Source organism: Coregonus clupeaformis, chromosome 40 (assembly GCF_020615455.1).
Source record: "Coregonus clupeaformis isolate EN_2021a chromosome 40, ASM2061545v1, whole genome shotgun sequence".
Lineage (NCBI taxonomy): Eukaryota > Metazoa > Chordata > Actinopteri > Salmoniformes > Salmonidae > Coregonus > Coregonus clupeaformis.
In genome coordinates, this window is record NC_059231.1 from 25,482,820 (window position 1) to 25,504,882 (window position 22,063).

The window sequence follows — 22,063 nt, forward strand, 5'->3', positions numbered from 1 at the left end:
TAAACCTGTTAAAACTTCTCTGGCTTGGTGTACTGGTCTGCATTTGGGTTCTTATCCAGTTAAATCATAACACGTAACCTGTTTATCACTTTTTCCATGTGGTTTCTTCCTTCACAGACTCCATGAAATGATGAACTCTTTCTAAATATTTGGGAATAATTTTCTAAAATGACATTGGAAATTAACATTAAATTCTCTGGCAACAGCTCTGGTTGAAATTCCTTCAGTCAGCATGCCAATTGCACCTCCCTCAAAACTTGAGACATCTGTGGCATTGTGTTGTGTGACACAACTGCACATTTTAGTGGCCTTTTATTGTCCCAAGCACAAGGTGCACTTGAAACCCCACCTCTTTAAGGAATACCTGGGATAGGATAAAGTAATCCTTCTACCCCCCCTTACCCCCAAAAAAAAAAAAAAAAAAAAAATACATCTTGTAAAGTGGTTATCCCACTGGCTATAAGGTGAATGCACCAATTTGTAAGTCGCTCTGGATAAGAGCGTCTGCTAAATGACGTAAATGTAAATGTGTAATGATCATGCTGTTTAATCAGCTTCTTGATATGCCACACCAGTCAGGTGGATGGATTATCTTGGCAAAGGAGAAATGCTCACTAACAGTGATGTAAACAAATTTGTGTACACAATTTGAGAGAAATAAGCTGTTGGTGCTTATGGAAAAGTTCTGGGATATTTTATTTCAGCTCATGAAACATGGGACCAATACTTAACATGTTGCGTTTATATTTTTGTTCAGTATACCTTTTAGTTGAAACTCTATATAAATTATACTGGAGTATTTGAAAAATTAGAATTTTCAAATAAACTACAAAAACTAGTTGCCCACAACTTGTCTTTTGTCAAAGAGATCCAGCAGGGGAATGGGCCAGGGTTAGATACAGTATGTGATGGGGCTCCCTCTGCCGGTAATATTACTCAATTACCTAAACACAAGTCCACAGCAACATAAGGGGTTTATGACAACAACAAAAAACGATTTTGGATATGTTGAATAAAATAATTTTTTGGGGAAAATACAGCAACCTCAGAAAAGATAAAAGCTACAAAAACAGTCAACCCAGTTTCTATTAACCCAGGATATACAAAACCATCTGACATTCATTCATCGTTCAGTCACCAACTCACTGCTCAAAACATTGAACAAGTTGAAAAGTCAATTAAAATAGCTATGTCATAAGCTAACACAGTATAAAAAGTAATTTACAAAACACGTGAAAAGGTTGTTGTTCCAGTGTTAGTGTTAAAGCAGGAAAGCCTGGAATCTGTAAGGGAGGTAGAGGCCTGATGTTCTGTGCAGACGAGTTCGTCCCAAACTCATCCGAATGCAGAATCGACACAGCTGAGAGAGAGTGCAGGGACCTGGGGAAAAAGACATGAGGAGGTAGAACGAAAAAGAGGATGGGAGCAGATAGGTTAGACATGGAAAATCTATTGATAGTTTATGTACTGATGGAAGGCTTTCATACTGTAAGAAGTTTGGGTAGACTCATGCATGCATGTGTTTGTGCGTGAATGTGCATATTCTCACCCCTTTTCTGTATTGTAGTTCTGACTAGTGTCCGTGGCTGCCAGCTCCATAGGAGTCTTCCCGTCTGAATTCCTACAACTCCCATCAGCCCCGTAGTCCATCAGCAGCTCCACCTCCCTGACTCCTCCCCCTTGCACTGCTGCGTGTAACGACGTGTCCTGACCACACCCACCCTGGTCATCAACACCTGATTGCAGCGGTCTCGCTACACAGTCGGTGGCCTGAGCCAGACAAGCAGTATACAGAGGGGTTCCCACACCAGGCAGCTCAAGGTCTATGTGGGCCCCATGAGACCCCTCCAGACACTCCCTGTGACCTGGGGAGGGAAACGACTTTAACTGAGTACAATGTTTACCATTACACCATCATGCTGCATAAAAGGATCATTCTGATTCTGCATATGAAATACATCCGCAAAAACACACATATGTAGAATACAACCACATACACTTACCTCTCTTCGCAGCCTCGTGGATGGGTGATGACAGGTGGTGGACAAGGTGTGTGGTGAAGCTGTACTGTAGAATCAGTCAGACACAGGCAACACTCCCACTGCTGCAGGCATTGAAGAGGGGCGTGGCTCCATCAGTTGATACCATCTTCACCTACAGAGAAACACAAGGGCCAATCACATGAAGAGGCTTTAGATGCTCACGCTACATACACTGAGTATGCAAAACATTAAGAACACCTGAGGGGTATTCCAGAAAGATGGTTTAACAAATTCAGGATTTCCTGAACATATCCAGCTTGTCTTAACCAGATCAGGGAGTCCAGGATGTCTTGGTTCCAGAACGGCTGCTTCTCATTTAAGTTATTAGGCTAAGCGAAGCGCAGATTGGTTGATCTAACAAATGGCGCGTGCACGCCTCATTCAAAAAGGTGCTCAAGTCGATGACACAACAAACTATAGATATGGAGTCAAAAGACAGAGCCCAATATTTCACAAGTCTAGAACAAGAAACAATTGTAACAATATACAACAAATATGTTCACATATTTACCAAAAAAAGTAATACAGCCACCACCGCAAAAGCCAGAGAGGGAGGCTGACGGACAGAGTAAATGTGCAAGTGAAGTGCCACGATTCCAATATCTTATAGGCCTAGCTTACACACATGGCTGATTAGTAATAATGCTCTCACTTTATAGAGCACTTTGTGCACTGTCAATCTAAAATGGCATCCTTACATTGGCCCCGTTCTCCAGCAGGAACTTGGTGCAGGCGCAATGGCCTCCGAGACAGGCCTGGTGGAGGGGATAGACCCATGTCCATGGTCAGCATGTCCACATGGAACCCCTGAGAGAGAGTGGAGGAAAATGTGTTAATGTTGTGTATATAACATGTGTGTGTTATGTTTAGTGTGTGTGTATATCATCTTTTTTGACTGTGTACTTGTGTGACCAGAGTCCTCAGGATCAGGAGTCTACCATGGTAGGCAGCATCGTGAAGAGGAGTCCTGTCTGACCACAAGTCTGTGGAAACACACATCCTTCATAGCCTGTCTAAACACAGCACATCATTACGAGACAAGCAACCTCCTGGACCCCAGTGCCCGGTTCCTGCCTGCTCCCCTGCCCGAGTATCACCGAAAACACTCCCTGTGTGAACTAAACACCCACACGGACACAGACTTCCTCTCTCTCTCCAAACTGATCATACTCGTCTCAACAATATAAATAAATTAATATTCATCAGACAAACCGGTTGGAACAGCCAGGAGAGTTGATGTGCAAATGAGAGGCAGTTGCCCATTGTGAGGGAAATGTATTGCTTTACATACTGGACTATTCCGAAACTAGACTTTGGTTCGTAAGACAATTATATATATTTATTCATTTTCAATTTGAATAACACCATCAGTGGCCTAGACAGTATTCTTCTTCTATTCTTCTAGAAAGACACCAAGATACAGTATATTGATCTAACTGCTCTCTCCTTCCATTTTCTCCATCTCTCATTACCTTAACCAATGCCAAAAAATATCTGAAACAATTCCAGTTCTTAACTCTTAGGAGAACAGATAGTGTTTATTCAGGACACCAACCATTCTATGTTGAACAACACCATTAATACAACAGGCAAAAGCACACAACACACTGAAGATCTCTTGGCCTCTCAAATTGTGTTTAACTTTCTTGCTCTCTCCTAACGTTAACTTACTTACTAAACAGAATGTACTTTGACAAAGCAGCAGTGAGTGAGTTGCACGCCAGTCCCACATAGATGTGGAAGGGGCCCCTCCAAGGCCGACTGCACAGGGCAATCTCAGTCTGAACAGCACCCATTGTCAAACAACAACAGCAGCCTCCTCCACAGTAACTGAACCATGCTATTAGCCTGTGAGTGGAATCCACAAACCTGTCTGGCTGCTGCTGGCCTTCCCAGACCTCTTATCAGGCCCCAATCGACCTCCTCCCCGACAAGTATCACCTCCACAACCCCCCTGTCCATGGGATAGGGGTAACTTGGATGACAATAGAGGTAAGCATAGGACAGACGATGGACTGATGGACACACACACAGATATACTGGGGGTTTTCATAGAGCAACATGTTTTCATCAAACCATGGTTCAGTTTTTACAAACAGTCTGGATGTCAACTACATACATACAGTCAGACTACACGCTCCGCGGCCACTAGGGGGGAACTCACAATGAAAAATGTTCCTGTTAAAATAGAATACACAAGGTGCAATTTCGACATTTGGTAGTGCATAAGCAGTTTTCCACTTGTTATGTCAGTCACTGACAGTCTCTCAATTAGCCCATGTCAGCAAAACAATTGCATTACTAGGTAAGGTAGTCTATCCAGCTATAAACCTTGTAGTAATCATGACCACATTTCCGACTGGGCACTCAGGGCATGTGCCCAGGGACCCTGACCTCCAGGGGGCCCACATTGATTTTGCTAGTCACTCTCACTCAGATACAGTACCTTCAGAAACGATTCACACCCTTTGACTTTTGCAAAATGTTGGTGCATTACAGCCTGAATTTAAAATGGATTCAATTGAGATTTTTGGTCAGTGGCCGTCACACAACACCCCATAATGTCGAAGTGGAATTATGTTTTTAGACATTCTTACAAATTAATAAAAAATGAAAAGCTGAAATGTCAGTTGGTAGAGCATGGCGCTTGCAACGCCAGGGTTGTGGGTTCGTTTCCCACGGGGGGCCAGTATGAAAATGTATGCACTCACTAACTGTAAGTCGCTCTGGATAAGAGCGTCTGCTAAATGACTAAAATGTAAATGTAAAATTAGTCAATAAGTATTCAACCCTAAATACATCCAGGAGTAAAAAAATCACATAATAAGTTGCATGGACTCCCTCTGTGTGCAATAAGTGTTTAACATGATTTTTGAATGACTACCTCATCTCTGTATCCCACATAAACAATTATATGTAAGGTCCCTCAGTCGAGCAGTGAATTTCAAACACAAATTCAACCACAAAGACCAGGGAGGTTTTCCAATGCCTCGCAAAGAAGATGGGTAAAAAAAAAAAAAAACAGACATTGAATAACCCTTTGAGCATGGTGAAGTTATTCCTTACACTTTGGATGGTGAATCAATACACACAGTCACTACAAAGATACAGGCGTTATTTTTCATTCAGTTGCTGGAGAGGAAGGCAACTGCTCAGGGATTTCACTATGAGGCCAATGGTGACTTTAAAACAGCAACAGAGTTTAATGGCTGTGATAGGAGAAAACGGAGGATGGATCAACAACATTGTAGTTACTCCACAATACTAACCTAATTGACAGAGTGAACAGAAGGAAGCCTGTACAGAATAACAAATATTCTGCAACAAGACACTAAAGTAATACTGATAAAAAAGAAACGGAATGGAGCTAAGCACAGGCAAAATCCTAGAGGAAAATCTGCTTTCCACCAGACACTGGCATTTTTCCTATTTTGTTGCATTACAACCTGTAATTTAAATGGAATTTTAATTGGATTTCATGTAATGGACATGCGCAAAATAGTCCAAATTGGTGAACTGAAATGAAAAAAAATTGTGCATATGTATTCACCTCCTTTGCTATGAAGCCCCTAAATAAGATCTGGTGCAACCAATTACCTTCAGAAGTCACATAATTAGTTAAATAAAGTCCACCTGTGTGCAATCTAAGTGTCACATGATCTGTCACATGATCTCAGTATATAAACACCTGTTCTGAAAGGCCCCAGAGTCTGCAACACCACTAAGCAAGGGGCACCACCAAGCAAGCGGCACCATGAAGATCAAGGAGCTCTCCAAAAAGGTCAGGGACAAAGTTGTGGAGAAGTACAGATCAGGGTTGGGTTATAAAAAAATATCTGTCACTTTGAACATCCCACAGAGCACCATTGAATCCATTATTAAAAAATTGAAAGAATATGGCACCACAACAAACCTGCCAAGAGAGGGCCGCCCACCAAAACTCACGGCCCAGGCAAGGAGGGCATTGATCAGAGAGGCAACAAAGAGACCAAAGATAACCCTGAAGGACCTGCAAAGCTCCACATCGGAGATTGTCTGTCCATAGGACCACTTTAAGCCATACACTCCACAGAGCTGGGCTTTACGGAAGAGTGGCCAGAAAATAATAGTTCAAATCCTGTTTATTTGTCTTATTTATTGTTTGGTTCACAATAAAAAATATTTTGCATCTTCAAAGTGGTAGGAATGTTGTGTAAATCAAATGATACAAACCCCCCCAAAATCCATTTTAATTCCAAGTTGTAAGGCAACAAAATAGGAAAAATGCCAAGGGGGGTGAATACTTTCGCAAGCCACTGTAGATTAATTCACCTTTTGCAGGACAACAACCTAAACCACAAGGCCAAATCTACACTGGAATTGCTCACCAAGAAGACTGAATGTTTCTGAGTGGCCTAGTTACAGTTTTGACTTAAATCTGCTTGAATATCTATGGCAAGACTTGAAAATGGTTGTCTAGCAATGATCAACAACAATTTGACATTGCTTGAAGAATTTTGAAAAGAATAATGGGCAAATATTGTATAATACTTAAAGACTTACCCAGAAAGACTCACAGCTGTAATCACTGCCAAATGAGATTCTAACTTGTATTGACCCAGGGGTGTGAATAATTATGTAAATTAGATATTTATGTATTTCATTTTAAATAAATTTGCACAAACCATTTTTTTTTTACTTTGTCATTATGCGGTAATGTGTGTAGATATTGTGTGTAAAAATATTTTTAATCAATGTTGAATTCAGGCTGTAACATAACAAAATATGGAATAAGTCAAGGGGTATGAATAATTTCTGAAGGCACTGTATCACATGAACATGGCATAATTAATGGAAAAATGTGTAGAATTGCAGGCAATTAGCTTTAAAACGGGAATATTGCTATGGGAGTGTCCAGCACAGGCCTATGTTTCCATTAACCTTTGAATGAAAAGTCAATACTGTATGCAGAGCCGCCTCTAGCCTTTTGGCCACTAAAATGTTTTGCCAGCGAGGGGTGGCAACCAAATCTCGCTTAGGGCCACCAAAAGGCTAGAGGTTCATGGAAACATAGGCCTTTGTTTGCTATGGGAGTGAGTGTCCAGCATCTCTGGAACCTCTCTGCATACAGTACTCTCTCTTCTACATCTCTTTGACACATTAGGGGCTCATGAATACCCTGAATCTCTTTAGGCAGTAAATGTGTTTTTATAGTGACAACAATAGATGTGCATTACCCAGTCTACGCCCCTAACGATGTGTGAATGGTGCCCTATCCTCAGACTTGAAAAGAAAGTCTACGGCCCAGTAAATCACGGGCCAAGCTTCCTGCCATCCAGGACCTCTATACAAGGTGGTGTCAGAGGAAGGCCCAAAAAATTATCAAAGACTCCAGCCACCCAAGTCATAGACTGTTCTTTCCGCTACTGCACGGAGCGCCAAGTCTAGGTCAAAAAGGCTCCTTAACAGCTTCTACCCCCAAGCCATAAGACTGCTGAAAAATTAATCAAATGGCTACCCGGACTATTTGCATTGACCCCCTCCCCCCCTTGCTTTTTTACACTGCTGCTACTCACTGTTTATTATCTATGCATAGTCACTTTACCCCTACCTACATGTACATATTACCTCAATTACCTCGACTAACCTGTACTCCCGCACATTGACTCGGTACCTGTACCCCCCGTATATAGCCTCGTTATTGTTATTTTATTGTGTTACTGTTTTTTACTTTAGTTTATTTAGTAAATATTTTCTTTAAACTGCATTGTTGGTTAAGGTCTTGTAAGTAAGCATTTCACGGTAAGGTCTACACCTGTTGTATTCGGCGCAAGTGACAAATACAATTTAATTTGGGCTGCCACTCAGAAGAATTTTTAAAAAAGAAGGAAAAAAAATCATTACAAAAGATACATAACTACAAAGTATTGATCATTTTGATTATAAAGTTTAAGAAATAATACATTAAATATAGAGCACCCCCCACCTCCCATCCCATCCCATCCCATTCCATTCCTCCACCTTCCATCCCATCCCATTCCCCCAACCCCACACAGCTAACATCTCTCCATCCAGCCCTGGTCAATACTTTGTGAGAGGCTGTCTGGCTCAGGGTTTTCCAAACTCGGTCCTGGGGGCCCCCTTGGATGCATGTTTTGGTTTTTGCCCTAGCACTACACAGCTGATTCAAATAACCCACTCATCATCAAGCTTTGCTTTTTTGAATCAGCTGAGTATTGCTAGGTCAAAAATCAAAACGTGCACCCAGGGGGTCCCAGGATAGAGTTTGGGAAACCCTGGTCTGGCTGACATATTATTTATTTGGTGGGGGAGGGTTAACTCCTACCTTGCAGGGGTCCAGAGAAACTGCGTTAAGCCAATGCAGATATTGCCTGTTATAACCATGGCTGGATTGGCATATAGCATTTTAATAATGAAATTATAGCTAACTATTGAAAATACAGTGCATTCGGAAAGTATTCAGACCCATCGACTTTTTCCAGATTTTGTTACATTACAGCCTTATTCTAAAATGGATTACATTGTTTTTTTCCCCCTCATCAATCTACACACAATACCCCATAATGACGAAGCAAAAACAGGTTTTTAGATTTTTTTTGTACATTTGTAAAACATTTTTTAAATTACATTTACATAAGTATTCAGACCCTTTACTCAATACTTTGTTGAAGCACATTTGGCAGTGATTACAGCCTCGAGGCTTCTTGGATATGACGTTACAAGCTTGGCACACCTGTATTTGGGGAGTTTCTCCCATTCTTCTCTGCAGATCCTCTCAAGCTCTGTCAGGTTGGATGGGGAGCTTCGCTGCACAGCTATTTTCAGGTCTCTCCAGAGATGTTCGATCGGGTTCAAGTCCGGGCTCTGGCTGGGCCACTCAAGGACATTCAAAGACTTGTCCCGAAGCCACTCCTGCGTTGTCTTGGCTGTGTGCTTAGGGTAGTTGTCATGTTGTAAGGTGAACCTTTGCTCTAGTCTAAGGTCCTGGGCGCTCTGGAGCAGGTTTTCATCAAGGATCTCTCTGTACTTTGCTCCGTTCAGCTTTCCCTCTATCCTGACTAGTCTCCAAGTCCCTGCCGCTGAAAAACATCCCCACAGTATGATGCTGCCACCACCATGCTTCACTGTAGTGATGGTGCCAGGTTTCCTCCAGACATGACACTTGGCATTCAGGCCAAAGAGTTCAATCTTGGTTTCATCAGACCAGAGAATCTTGTTTCTCATGGTCAGAGTCCTTTAGGTGCCTTTTGGCAAACTCCAAGCGGGCTGTCATGTGCCTTTTACTGAGGAGTGGCTTCCGTCTGGCCACTCTACCATAAAGGCCTGATTGGTGGAGTGCTGCAGAGATGGTTGTCCTTCTGGAAGGTTCTTCCATCTCTACAGTGGAACTCTGGAGGTCTTTCAGAGTGACAGTCGGGTTCTTGGTCACCTCCCTGACCAAGGCCCTTCTCCCCCGTTTGCTCAGTTTGGCCGGCCGGCCAGCTTTAGGAAGAGTCTTGGTGGTTCCAAACTTCTTCTATTTAAGAATGATGGGGGCCACTGTGTTCTTGGGGACCTTCAATGCTGCAAAATGTTTTGGTACTTGTCCCCAGATCTGTGCCTCGACAAAATCCTGTCTCTGAGATCTTCGACCTCATGGCTTGGTTTTTGCTCTGACATGCACTATCAACTGTGGGACCTTATATAGCCAGGTGTGTGCCTTTCCAAATCATGTCCAATCAATTGCATTTACCACAAATGGACTCCAATCAAGTTGTAGAATCATCTAAAGGATGATCAATGGAAACAGGATGCACCTGAGCTCAATTTCCAGTCTCATAGCAAAGGTTCTGAATACTTACAGTACCAGTCAAAAGTTTGGACACACCTACTCATTCAAGGGTTTTTCTTTATTTTTACTATTTTCTACATTGTAGAATAAACTATTAAATAACAAATATGGAATCATGTAGTAACCAAAAAAGTGTTAAATAAATCAAAATATACTTTATATTTTTCAAAGTAGCCACCCTTTGCCTTGGTGACAGCTTTGCACACTCTTGGCATTCTCTCAACCAGCTTCATGAGGAATGCTTTTCCAACAGTCTTGAAGGAGTTCCCACATATGCTGAGCACTTGGCTGCTTTCCCTTCACTCTGCGGTCCAACTCATCCCAAACCATCTCAATTGGGCTGAGGTCGGGTGATTGTGGAGGCCAGGTCATCTGATGCAGCACTCCATCACTCTCCGTCAAATAGCCCTTACACAGCCTGGAGGTTTGTTTTGGGTCATTGTCCTGTTGAAAAACAAATGATAGTCCCTCTAAGGGCAAACCTGATGGGATGGCGTATCGCTGCAGAATGCTGTGGTAGCCATGCTGGTTAAGTGTGCCTTGAATTCTAAATAAATCACTGACAGTGTCACCAGCAAAGCACCCCCACACCTCCTCCTCCATGCTTCACGGTTGGAACCACATGTGGAGATCCTCCGTTCACCTACTCTGCGTCTCACAAAGACACGGCAGTTGGAACCAAAAATCTCAAATTTGGACTCATCAGACCAAAGGACAGATTTCCACCTTTCTAATGTCCATTGCTCATGTTTCTTGGCCCAAGCAAATCCTCTTCTTATTGGTGTCCTTTAGTAGTGATTTCTTTGCATCAATTCAACCATGAAGGCCTGATTCACGCAGTCTCCTCTGAACAGTTGATGTTGAGATGTGTCTGTTACTTGAACTCTGTGAAGCATTTATTTGGGCTGCAATCTGAGGTGCAGTTAACTCTAATGAACTTATCCTCTGTAGCAGAGGTAACTCTGGGTCTTCATGAGAGCCAGTTTCATCATAGCACTTGATGGTTTTTGCGACTGCACTTGAAGAAACTTAACGTTTTTGAAATTTTCCGGATTGACTGCCCTTCATGTCTTAAAGTAATGATGGACTGTCGTTTCTCTTTGCTTATTTGAGCTGTCTTCAAGGCAAAGGGTGGCTACTTTGAAGAATCTCAAATATAAAACATTTGTTTAACACTTTTTTGATTACTACATGACTCCATGTGTTATTTCATGGTTTTGATGTCTTCACTATTATTCTACAATGTTGAAAATAGTAAAAATAAATTCTTGAAATAAAAAAAGTGACAGGTCACCAACATCGTTAAGGGACAAAATAGGTAATTATGAAAAACTTTACTTTACTTATTTACATTATAGGTCAAGATCCAGGAAGCAGTGCATCATCAGGCTACACACAGCCATCATCGTGAGATCGGTATACCCTCAACCTTTTTCCTATGTCAAATAATTCTGTGCGCCTATATCCCTTCGTTATTCAGTGCAAATCATGGGTAGAGAAATGAAAATCAAATCAAACTGAGTGAAATATAAAAACAGGAGTGCTTCACATTCAGGGATTACAATGAATATAAGTCTTAACTTTACCTGAGCAAGAAAAAAAAAATGACTGGTCAGTCTCCACAGGTCATAAGGTAGTGGGGTCAGGTATCAATATATCAGGAGTTATATAATAGGATAAGGACTTGTGCCTGCTTGGAGTTGTGATCATAACTTGGTCTTGTGACCACCTGGCTCCTCCTTTGTCAAGACGGCACTTTTAGAGTGAGTTCCTTTCCTATCGCCCAAGCCCCGCCTCCACAATCCCTGGGGGCCTGTGGCGTCCATGGCAATGTCTATGAGGCGGTCTGGGAGGAGCCAGCGGAGGAGGAGCAGGAAGAGGAAGTCGAGAACAGCAAAGAGGGAAAAGATGGAGCCTGCCACGGGGCCACAGTGTGCCCTCAGTCTGAGCAGCCGTCTGTCCAGAGGAAGAACCTCCTTCCCAACGACGCAGTCATACACCTGACAAAATAGAGAGAGCATTGACACAGTGTTAGTATCACTATAATTAGACCTCATCAGTATCTCAGTCTGTGTCAATGAAAGGTATTATGAAAGTGTATCACAGTGTAGATTTATGAAACATAATAAAATATAGAGTAAAACAGAAGCATGTTTGAGCCTACCTTCTCTGTCCTCTCTGCGACGTTCCTCCAGGTGTACAGGGTGCGGACATGGGCGTGGATGGTGGCGGGGGAGGCAACCCGGCCTGATAGTTGCCTAGCGATGACACTCTCCAGGCCGGCACACAGAGAATGCACGGTGGGCTCGCACAGGGTGATCAGATCCTCAGGCAGAACCTCTGGGATCCCTCCAACACGCGTACTTACCACCTACAAGCACACACACAAAATTATCAGATCTTGAAATCTCTCACATCACAAGCATACTCAACATCTAAACACCCACACATATACAAAGTTCACCTCATTGCCCCATTAATCGTAATGCACAAACACCCACTCAATCCACCACTGCTTCTCATTAGACTATCCCTGACTAACACCCAACCAGTCCCAGGTATCAACCACTTTATCTCAAAGTGCACCAGTTAACATATACTGTACCTGGCCTGTGTTGTAATAAGGGATGAACCCACCTGTAGTCCACAGCTGGCTCCCTCCACTATGGCCATGCAGAAGGCCTCAGTCAGGGAGGTGTTGAGGAAGATATGTCCCTGGACCAACACCCCACGCACATCCTTATGCTCCAGGGCCCCCAGGAGATGCACCCTGGGGAGAGAGAGAAGCAACTCATATACATACAGTACATATAAACACATACGTACATACAACCACATACATACACACACACATCACTGTATAATTGTACCTGTCGTGTAGCTGGTATTTCTCTCTCACTTCCTCCAACACGATTCTCTTTGGTCCCTCTCCACCAATCAGGAAATGTAGATCTGGATGTTTCAGGCAGAGCTCTGGGATGATCCTTCCCAGAAGATCTATTCCTTAAAAAAGGTAAAGAGCAGGGAATGACACTTCACACTCCTACAATCATACCTACCGGAACTGTATGTAATAATAAATGACAGGCACACATAGATCATCTTTTTGTTATGTGTGGTCCACATTTATCATTATATAAAGTATATAGTCTCACCCCTCCCTCCCTCCCACCCTACCTTTGCGGTAGACGAGACGGCTGATCACAACAATGGTGATCCTGTCGACATGCCGTTGGGAGGGGTCGGGGGTGAAGTCTCTGGGGTCGACGGCATTGGGGATGACAGAAACAATCTTGGGGTCGAGCCCTGCCCTGAGCACTGTGTTCTCTTTACTGGTGTACGACACACACACAATGTGATTGGTATCGCACAGAGACACAGTCAGCAGCTTATTGGTCAGCACCGAGCTGACGTCAGCAAAACCGAAGAGGGAGTGGTCAGTGAACACCTGTAAAACAGAAAACAACCTTTAGTTATTTATACTAGATGGACACATAAAAAGCTATTTCAGGAATGTGATATGCTACCGCAGGGCTGCCCAACCCTCTTCCTGGAGATCTACTGTCCTGTAGGTTTTCAGTCCAACCCTAATTTAGCATATCTGATTCAGCTAGTTGAGGTCTTGTTGAGCAGCTAATAAGTAGAATCAGGTGTGTTAAATTAGGGTTGGACTGAAAACCCACAGGACAGTAGATCTCCAGGAAGAGGGATGGGCAGCCCTGTGCTACCGTCTTGCCTTAGAATGCGTCTGCAATGGCACCATATTCCTATAGTGCACTACTTTCGGTCAAAAGTAGGCTTAGATTCACCACTCACAACACCCTCTCTGCTAGACTGCTACCCACCGTGTTGAGGCCCATGGTCTTGGCGTGGAAGAGTGCATCGTGGCCCATGGCGGAGAAGGAGCTGTGGGCGTGCACCACGGTGATGCGCTCCCTGACGAACACACAGCGCAGTAGTGGCAGGCTGTGGAAGCAGGTGGTTACGGTGGACTGGTTGTACATCACCTGCAGGGGCAGGTAGTAGACCTTGAGCCCGTTGGGCAGGTAGCGGACCCCCTTTCTGCAGCCGTAGGCGTGGGTGGCGATCACCACCTTGTGGCCCTTCTCTATCAGACACTGGGATAGCTGGTAGATGTGGCTCTCCACCCCTCCCATGTTGGGGTAGAAGAAGTCTGACACCATGCAAATGTTGTGTTTCCTGGCTGGGGCCTGGGGAGCTACTATGAGCCCGTCAGGGTGTCTGTTTGCTGGGGGAGCTTGGGCAGCCGTCCCCCTCCTTCGCTGGCCCATGGTAGTGGAGTGCTGTGGTTGTATGCGTCACTCATACAGTCGTTTCACATGTAGAGCAACCATGCACCTACGTAAATAATGAAATACACATTACAATGGCTAGATACAAGAACACAATCTGCTCAGGTTAACCTAGGACTCGATCTAAATACTGTATCATACACTTTGGTAATGAAGCTTATAGAAAGATGATCTTATGAATAAGCGGTTGCAAGCTAGCTAGTCGAGCTAGTCGAATCTTTGTAGTGGCTTATTCACGGAGTGTAAAAAACATTAGGAACACCTTCCTAATATTGAGTTGCACCCCCTTTTGCCCTCAGAACAGCCTCAATTCGTCAGGGCATGACTCTACAAGGTGTCGAAAGCGTTCCACAGGGATGCTGGCCCATGTCGACTCCAATGCTTCCCACAGTTGTGTCAAGTTGGCTGGATGTCCGTTGGGTGATGGACCATTCTTGATACACACGGGAAATGGTTGAGCGTGAAAAACCCTGCAGCATTGCAGTTCTTGACACACTCAAACCAGAGCGCCCTGGCACCTACTACCATACCCAGTTCAAAGGCACTTCAAATCAAATCAAATTTTATTGGCCACATGCGCCGAATACAACAGGTGCAGACATTACAGTGAAATGCTTACTTACAGCCCTTAACCAACAGTGCATTTATTTGTAATAAAAAAGTAAAATAAAACAACAACAAAAAAGTGTTGAGAAAAAAAAGAGTAGAAGTAAAATAAAATAACTGTAGGGAGGCTATATATACAGGGGGGTACCGGTGCAGAGTCAATGTGCGGGGGCACCGGCTAGTTGAGGTAGTTGAAGTAATATGTACATGTGGGTAGAGTTAAAGTGACTATGCATAAATAATTAACAGAGTAGCAGCAGCGTAAAAAGATGGGGTGGGGGGGGGGGCAGTGCAAATAGTCCGGGTAGCCATGATTAGCTGTTCAGGAGTCTTATGGCTTGGGGATAGAAGCTGTTGAGAAGTCTTTTGGACCTAGACTTGGCACTCCGGTACCGCTTGCCGTACGGTAGCAGAGAGAACAGTCTATGACTAGGGTGGCTGGAGTCTTTGACAATTTTGAGGGCCTTCCTCTGACACAGCCTGGTATAGAGGTCCTGGATGGCAGGAAACTTGGCCCCAGTGATGTACTGGACCGTACGCGCTACCCTCTGTAGTGCCTTGCGGTCGGAGGCCAGGCCAAGCAGTTGCCATACCAGGCGGTGATGCAACCAGTCAGGATGCTCTCGATGGTGCAACTGTATAATTTTTTGAGGATCTGAGGACCCATGCCGAATCTTTTCAGTCTCCAGAGGGGGAATAGGCTTTGTCGTGCCCTCTTCACGACTGTCTTGGTGTGTTTGGACCATGATAGTTCGTTGGTGATGTGGACACCAAGGAACTTGAAGCGCTCAACCTGTTCCACTACAGCCCTGTCGCTGAGAATAGGGGCGTGCTCAGTCCTCTTTTTTTCCCCTGTAGTCCACAATCATCTCCTTTGTCTTGGTCACGTTGAGGGAGAGGTTGTTATCCTGGCACCACACGGCCAAGTCTCTGACCTCCTCCCTATAGGCTGTCTCATCGTTGTCGGTGATCAGGCCTACCACTGTTGTGTCGTCAGCAAACTTAATGAAGGTGTTGGAGTCGTGCCTGGCCATGCAGTCATGGGTGAACAGGGAGTACAGGAGGGGACAGAGCACGCACCCCTGAGGGGCCCCCGTGTTGAGGATCAGTGTGGCAGATGTGTTGTTACCTACCCTTACCACCTGGGGGCGGCCCGTCAGGAAGTCCAGGATCCAGTTGCAGAGGGAGGTGTTTAGTCCCAGGATCCTTAGCTTAGTGATGAGCTTTGAGGGCACTATGGTGTTGAATGCTGAGCTGTAGTCAATGAATAGCATTCTCACGTAGGTGTTCCTCTTGTCCAGGTGGGAAAGGGCAGTGTGGAGTGCAATAGAGATTGCATCATCTGTGGATCTGTTGGAGCGGTATGCAAATTGGAGTGGGTCTAGGGTTTCTGGGATAATGGTGTTGATGTGAGCCATGACCAGCCTTTCAAAGCACTTCATGGCTACAGACGTCAGTGCTACGGGTCGGTAGTCATTTAGGCAGGTTATCAATGTTTTGTCTTGCCCATTCACCCTCTGAATGGCACACGTACACAATCCATGTCTCAATTGTCTCAAGGCTTAAAAATAATTATTTAACCTGTGTCCTGCCATTCATCTACACTGATTAAAGTGGATTTAACAAGTGACATCAATAAGGGATCATAGCTTTCACCTGGTCAGTCTACGTCATGGAAAGAGTAGGTGTTCCTAACAGTAGCGGGGCGTGGGTAAAATCACTGGGGAAGCCATAAAAAAGGCCATATTACAACCTGTGTTGTGACAATTGTGTTGTTTGCTCTATAACCTGTTAACTCATATGCCTTGCGACCGTGATATATAGGCCTAAAGAATAAGAAGACACAGTGGCAGAATTAATTCAACCACACCTTTGTTTTATCACAAAACCGGATACCAACCTCTGTCCTGTTTAGTCCACAGAGCATATTGCATTTAACAGACAGTTACATGACCTACAGCATGGTCAAGCAAGGTAATGTTTCCGGATTTTACAGACCACTAAATAACTATTGATTTAGAACCACAGAGAGTTACCGCAAGTCGCAAAGAAAACAGGAGCTGCCTCCACTATTCCAGCACCATTTCAACTTCAACATTATCAAATCACCTCTGCTTAGTTTAATACAGTGACAACTAAAAGATACCAAAACAATTTATTCCAATCAACGTAAGCTAAAGAAGATGTGGATGTCCATGGTCCTGTTTGCGTGAGTGTGTGTGCACGCAAGTAGAAAAATATGTTGACTCACCCTATTTGTAGAGAAACGCCAATGCCATCCTCCTTTCTTTCATGTTGACGAAACGGTCTATCACTCTGCCATACAGTTCACGCTTTTACTTTTTGTTGTCCTAGGCTACCTGGCTAAAATGCTTGCTTGCTAGCCTAACTTCCATTCATAGGCAACTTTAGCTAGTTAACATTAGCCTGCTACATATTGAACTTCCATCCTCTCAGGCCAGGGGCACAACAATGTATGAATTAATGGTTGGTAGCTCAGTTGGTAGAGCATGGCACTTGCAACGCCAGGGTTGTGGGTTCGATTCCCACGGGGGGCCAGTATGAAAATGTATGCACTCACTAACTGTAAGTCGCTCTGGATAAGAGCGTCTGCTAAATTACTAAAATGTAAAATAATAATTGGCCAGTATGGAGAATTAAGTAAAACCACAAGTCCAAATCCCTATCTCCATACATGGCTAATTTAGGAAAGGGCCAAATTTAGCGATTTGATAGGAGGGATGCCAAAATCCAAGCTGGCTTCCCTTGACAATTTTTTTGGTGCGCCAGGACCATTCAAGGTTGAGTTCGCTCAGTTTAGCTTAAGCTGAGCTCGCTCAGTTTATCTTAAACTGATTGGCACATTTTGTATATATATTTTTTTAATCAAGGGAGGCCAAATGCCCGCTGGCTTCCGTTGCATTCCATTCAATGTTAGGGATGGCAACAATGTCATACTCGTTTGGACCAGACAGCATCAGATAGATAGTCTACACGTAGAGACAGAGGTGTGCGGTTTCGCTCGCTCGGATGGTTTCTCCGGTGAGATATAATATAATAATAATAAGCCATTTAGCAGACGCTTTTATCCAAAGCGACTTGCAGTCATCCGTGCATACATTTTTACGTATGGGTGGTCCCGGGGATCGAACCCACTACCCTGGCGTTACAAGCGCCATGCTCTACCAATTGAGCTACAGAGGACCACATACATTCAGTGTCTTGAGAATTGAAGGTCAATTATGAAACACAGAGAGACGAAAGATAAATTATTATTATACGTATTTTCCTTGGCCCCATGAATATATCCATGGTTCCTAATGTTTGTACACTCAGTGTAGATAACCCATTCAGTTGTAGCTTGGAGGTAACTAACTACAGTAGCTTCTTAGCTGGCTAGTTAACGTTACAAATTAAGCTAGGTAAGCTAGTATGTTTGCTATGATGCTGCAAAGGACATTCAGAGGGTTCAGACTTGACTACGACCTTACCTTCAAAACAAAGTGAAATTGCTTTTTGTTTTATATAAATCAACAACTTTGTCTCAGTGCATCGTCAATCAAAACAGCACAGACACTTCCTGCTCCGCGTCATCGTGTCACAGATAGAACAATGAGACGTTCTTCTTCTTCTTCTTCTGCAGGTTTTATGGCAGACTACAACCCAAAAAGGTGTATTGCCGCCACCAACTGGACGGGTTGAAAAATCAAAACAAGGTTAAAAAAAATCCATATGTGATAGGGAAACTACCTTAATCCACCCAAATAAAAATAGTACATTGACCAAAACAAAACTCCCACTTCTTCCTCCTTTCAATCTCCATATCTAGGGCCTGAGAGGGTGGTACGGCTTGTGCCAATATTCCATGTAACTCCTCCGCTGAGAAATCTCTCAACCCCAGGAACCGCTTCGCTGCATCCACAATTTTATTTTTATTTTTATTTCACCTTTATTTAACCAGGTAAGCCAGTTGAGAACAAGTTCTCATTTACAACTGCGACCTGGCCAAGATAAAGCAAAGCAGTGCGATAAAAACAACAACACAGAGTTACATATGGGGTAAAACAAAACATAAAGCCAAAAATACAACAGAAAATCTATATACAGTGTGTGCAAATGTAGCAAGTTATGGAGATAAGGCAATAAATAGGCTATAGTGCAAAATAATTACAATTAGTATTAACACTGGAATGATAGATGTGCAAGAGATTATGTGCAAATAGAGATACTGGGGTGCAAAAGAGCAAAATAAATAACAATATAGGGATGAGGTAGTTGGGTGGGCTAATTTCAGATGGGCTGTGTACATGTGCAGTGATCGGTAAGGTGCTCTGACAACTGATGCTTAAAGTTAGTGAGGGAGATAAGAGTCTCCAGCTTCAGAGATTTTTGCAATTCGTTCCAGTCATTGGCAGCAGAGAACTGGAAGGAATGGCGGCCAAAGGAGGTGTTGGCTTTGGGAATGACCAGTGAGATATACCTGCTGGAGCGCAGACTACGGGTGGGTGCTGCTATGGTGACCAATGAGCTAAGATAAGGCGGGGATTTGCCTAGCAGTGATTTATAGATGGCCTGGAGCCAGTGGGTTTGACGACGAACATGTAGTGAGGACCAGCCAACAAGAGCGTACAGGTCACAGTGGTGGGTAGTGTATGGGGCTTTGGAGACAAAACGGATGGCACTGTGATAGACTACATCCAATTTGCTGAGTAGAGTGTTGGAGGCTATTTTGTAAATGACATCGCCGAATCAAGGATCGGTAGGATAGTCCGTTTTACGAGGGCATGTTTGGCAGCATGAGTGAAGGAGGCTTTGTTGCGAAATAGGAAGCCGATTCTAGATTTAACTTTGGATTGGAGATTCTTAATGTGAGTCTGGAAGGAGAGTTTACAGTCTAACCAGACACCTAGGTATTTGTAGTTGTCCACATACTCTAGGTCAGACCCGTCGAGAGTGGTGATTCTAGTCGGGTGGGCGGGTGCCAGCAGCGTTCGATTGAAGAGCATGCATTTAGTTTTACTAGTGTTTAAGAGCAGTTGGAGGCTACTGATATCTATCTTCCTGGACCTTCTCTCCACCTTGGTAGTGCCATTAATCACCATAGCTATAAAGGCCACAAAGTCTACCTTCTTAACCTTTAAAATGTCAGTGTCCTGCTGGTGAAAGGCAACGCCTGCAGCCTGCAGTGAAGGCCTATCCACCACCATGGACTCTTCAGGAGCACCATTCAAACCCTCAACCCTTTAACAGCTGCTGCATATGAAATGCTCTGGACAGCCCTGACTTTGGCCACCTCATTCTCTTTCACCCTTGTCGGGCAATCGAAAGATGTAGCTTCATGGTTCCCACCACAATTGCAACATATCACATTTTCCTCACTTTTAAAACACATTATATGATATTTTCCACAACTTGACCAAAAGCTTTACAATGATCACAGATTAGTCTTGGGATAAATGCTCTGACCCTTTAGTTTATATATCCCAACTGCACTTGAGTAGGGAAAGACTCCAAATCAAAAACAAAATAACAGATAGACTCTTCACTTTTACACCATTCACCACACGATTCATCCGACGTGCATCAATCACTCCAGGAATATGTTTCATCTCTTCAAAATCGACTTCCCATGAGAAGCCAGATATAACCCCCTTGAGGGGTGCCCTATTCCGAAGAGACACACACGACACTTCAAACGTATCAAATCGGGTGAGACTAAACGCACGTTCCTTCTGATCCGCAGAAGCACAAAAAATATAAACAAGCCCGTCTCTCGTGATCCTCACAGCCTTCACTTTACCTAGCACTCTTTCCACCAAACTGTTACAGACCTATATCCATCCTGCCCTGCCTTTCGAAAGTATTTGAAAGCCAAGTTAACAAACAGATCACCGACCATTTCGAATCCCACCGTACCTTCTCCGCTATGCAATCTGGTTTCCGAGCTGGTCATGGGTGTACCTCAGCCACGCTCAAGGTCCTAAACAATATAATAACCGCGATCGATAAAAGACAGTACTGTGCAGCCGTCTTCATTGACCTGGCCAAGGCTTTTGACTCTCTCAATCACTGCATTCTTACTGGCAGACTAAACAGCCTTGGTTTCTCAAATGACTGCCTCGCCTGGTTCACCAACTACTTCTCAGATAGAGTTCAATGTGTCAAATCGGAGCTCTTCAATCGAACGCTGCTGGCACCTGCCCACCCGGCAGGTCTGACTTAGAATATGTGGACAACTACAAATACCTAGGTGTCTGGTTAGACCGTAAACTCTCCTTCCAGACTCACATTAAGCATCTCCAATCCAAAGTTAAATCTAGAATCGGCTTCCTATTTCGCAAGAAAGCCTCCTTCACTCATGCTGCTAAACATGCCCTCGTAAAACTGACTGTCCTACCGATCCTTGACTTTGGCGATGTCATTTACAAAATAGCCTCCAACACTCTACTCAGCAAATTGGATGTAGTCTATCACAGTGCCATCCGTTTTGTCTCCAAAGCCCCATACACTACCCACCACTGTGACCTGTACGCTCTTGTTGGCTGGTCCTTACTACATGTTCGTCGTCAAACCCACTGGCTCCAGGCCATCTATAAATTACTGCTAGGCAAATCCCAGCCTTATCTTAGCTCATTGGTCACCATAGCAGCACCCACCCGTAGTCTGCGCTCCAGCAGGTATATCTCACTGGTCATCCCCAAAGCCAACACCTCCTTTGGCCGCCATTTCTTCCAGTTCTCTGCTGCCAATGACTGGAACGAACTGCAAAAATCTCTGAAGCTGGGGACACTTATCTCCCTCACTATCTTTAAGCATCAGTTGTCAGAGCAGCTTACTGATCACTGCACCTGTACACAGCCCATCTGTAATTAGCCCACCCAACTACCTCATCCCCTTATTGTTATTTACATTGTTATTTATTTTGCTCATTTGCACCCCAGTATCTCTATTTGCACATCATCTTCTGCACATATATCACTCCAGTGTTCATACTAAATTATAATTGTAATTATTTTGCACTATGGCCTATTTAAGAGCCTTACCTCCATAACTTACTACATTTGCACACACTGTATATATATATTTTCTATTGTGTTATTGACTGTACGTTTTGTTTATTCCATATGTAACTCTGTGTTGTTGTTGTTGTTTTTACCGCACTGCTTTGCTTTATCTTGGCCAGGTCGCAGTTGTAAATGAGAACTTGTTCTCAACTGGCTTACCTGGTTAAATAAAGGTGAAAAAAAAAAAAAAAGGTCTCTCAAATGGTT

The 22,063-nt window shown here is 43.8% G+C and overlaps 1 protein-coding gene and 1 pseudogene across 3 annotated transcripts; both read right to left on the reverse strand.

Moving 5' to 3' along the window:
• Positions 1 to 716: 716 nt before the first annotated feature.
• On the reverse strand, positions 717 to 3,041 carry LOC121572507 (annotated as a pseudogene).
• Positions 3,042 to 11,192: 8,151 nt separating this feature from the next.
• On the reverse strand, positions 11,193 to 18,767 carry LOC121571619 (phosphatidylinositol N-acetylglucosaminyltransferase subunit A-like). Of its 3 annotated transcripts, none has more exons than XM_041883187.2 (7): positions 18,284 to 18,767; positions 13,719 to 14,232; positions 13,051 to 13,321; positions 12,744 to 12,876; positions 12,511 to 12,643; positions 12,038 to 12,244; positions 11,193 to 11,873 (listed from the first exon to the last, which is right to left on the reverse strand). In XM_041883187.2, exons 2-7 carry the CDS (start codon positions 14,163 to 14,165, stop codon positions 11,580 to 11,582), a joined length of 1,485 nt encoding a protein of 494 aa, XP_041739121.1. In that variant the 5' UTR covers positions 14,166 to 14,232; positions 18,284 to 18,767; the 3' UTR covers positions 11,193 to 11,579. The 3 variants fall into 3 exon arrangements, with proteins under 3 accessions (XP_041739121.1, XP_041739122.1, XP_045068056.1); XM_041883188.1 differs by lacking the exon at positions 18,284 to 18,767 and adding an exon at positions 17,044 to 17,202; XM_045212121.1 differs by lacking the exon at positions 18,284 to 18,767 and having other exon boundaries at positions 13,719 to 14,468.
• Between the last annotated feature and the right edge of the window lie 3,296 nt (positions 18,768 to 22,063).